The 1745-nt window shown below is 39.9% G+C and overlaps 1 protein-coding gene across 1 annotated transcript; it reads left to right on the top strand.

The window, feature by feature from the left end:
• Window positions 1-522: 522 nt before the first annotated feature.
• Window positions 523-1485, top strand: LOC311594683 (olfactory receptor 4F15-like; the record flags this gene model as incomplete). Its single annotated transcript, XM_084776583.1, has 1 exon — window positions 523-1485. One exon carries the CDS (start codon window positions 523-525, stop codon window positions 1483-1485), a length of 963 nt encoding a protein of 320 aa, XP_084632709.1.
• Window positions 1486-1745: the final 260 nt, after the last annotated feature.

The raw sequence follows: 1745 nt of genomic DNA, 5'->3' as shown, positions 1-1745 counted from the left end.
TATGCAGTGCACAATACAATGACAGAGATTTTGGATGTTGAAGAAAGACGAGAAATATTAAAAGTTTAACTGAGCAATAAAAATAACAGTGTAGAGACTTCGAAAGCTTTAAATTGTGCATGAGTATTGTTAGATTGCTCATATGAATGGCCTAAATCATATCAATCCATAAGAAATCATGGCCAAAGTGATTCAAAAAAATGACTGTTTTGTCATCAGGTAGAATATTCTGGACAAGAGGAAATAGAAAAATATTTATTTAATATTAAGAAACAATAGAGAAGACACAAATATAGAGATGAAATTGCTTTAATAACTGTAGCTAGCTTTGAAAACTATGAGACCATGTGGGAATTAACTGACCCATCTAAGTGGTAGCTAGTGTACATGTGATAAAGATTATTCTGCTGTGTGTAATGTTAATGTAATAACCACTTCCACAGTTACAGGCTTTCTTTTGTAAACACTAATTCTTGCCTACGTAAATTGTTCTCACTTTCATTCTTCCCTCAGCAAACACGAATGCTGATTCTGACCTCTGAAGCACTGTGTGGAATGAATCGCTCTGTAGTATCAGAGTTTGTGTTCCTCGGGATCACTAATATATGGGAGATCCAGTTTTTACTTTTTTTCTTCACCTCGCTGTTCTACTTTGCAAGTATGATCGGCAACCTTGTCATTGTGCTCACTGTAGCCTTGGATCCTCATCTGAACTCCCCCCTGTATTTCCTCTTAGCTAATCTCTCAGTCATTGATATGATATTCTGCTCAATTACAGCTCCTAAAATGATCTGTGACATTTTCCAGAAACGCAAAACCATCTCCTTCTGGGGCTGTATCACTCAGATCTTCTTCAGTCATGCGGTTGGGGGCACTGAGATGGTGCTTCTCATAGCCATGGCTTTTGACAGATACGTGGCCATATGTAAGCCTCTGCATTACTTGACCGTCATGAGCCCGAGAGTGTGCTTGTTCTTTTTAGCCACTTCCTGGATCGTTGGCTTGATTCACTCAGTGGTGCAATTGGTGTTTGTGGTAGGCTTGCCTTTCTGTGGCCCGAATACATTGGACAGTTTTTACTGTGACCTCCCTCGACTCCTCAGACTTGCCTGCACAAACACTCAAGGGCTTGAGCTCATGGTCACTGTCAATAGCGGGCTCATTTCTGTGGGCTCTTTCGTCCTACTGGTCATCTCATATATTTTCATTCTGTTCATTGTTTGGAAATGCTCTTCTGGTGGATTATCTAAGGCCCTGTCCACTCTTTCGGCCCATGTCACTGTGGTCATCTTGTTCTTTGGGCCACTGATGTTTTTCTACACATGGCCTTCACCAACATCACATCTTGATAAATATCTTGCTATTTTTGATGCATTTATCACTCCTTTTTTGAATCCTGTCATCTATACATTCAGGAACAAAGACATGAAAGTGGCAATGGGCAGACTGTGGGACTACCTTGGGCGTTACAGGAAAATGTCATAAATTGTTTGACTATGGTGATGGAACTATAGTTGCCCCACCACAGTCATTGCAAAGACGGGCCCATGAAATATCAGAGACAGTCTCAAGATTTATGCAATGCTACATGCCCAGAAATCTGCTATTAAACTGTGGTATATGTTATACTATTAGAAATGGTGTTAATGATTGACACTCTGTATATCAGAGTATTAAGGTCAATTTACTGTCCTTTCTAATTTACCATATTGAAAGTTCATGGTCTGTAGGATGTCCTCCCCTCT

This window comes from Acomys minous, assembly GCF_964271855.1.
Source record: "Acomys minous genome assembly, chromosome: 3".
Classification (NCBI taxonomy): Eukaryota; Metazoa; Chordata; class Mammalia; order Rodentia; family Muridae; genus Acomys; species Acomys minous.
Note: the sequence above shows the minus strand (reverse complement) of the source record. Positions and strands in the feature narration are given on the sequence as shown.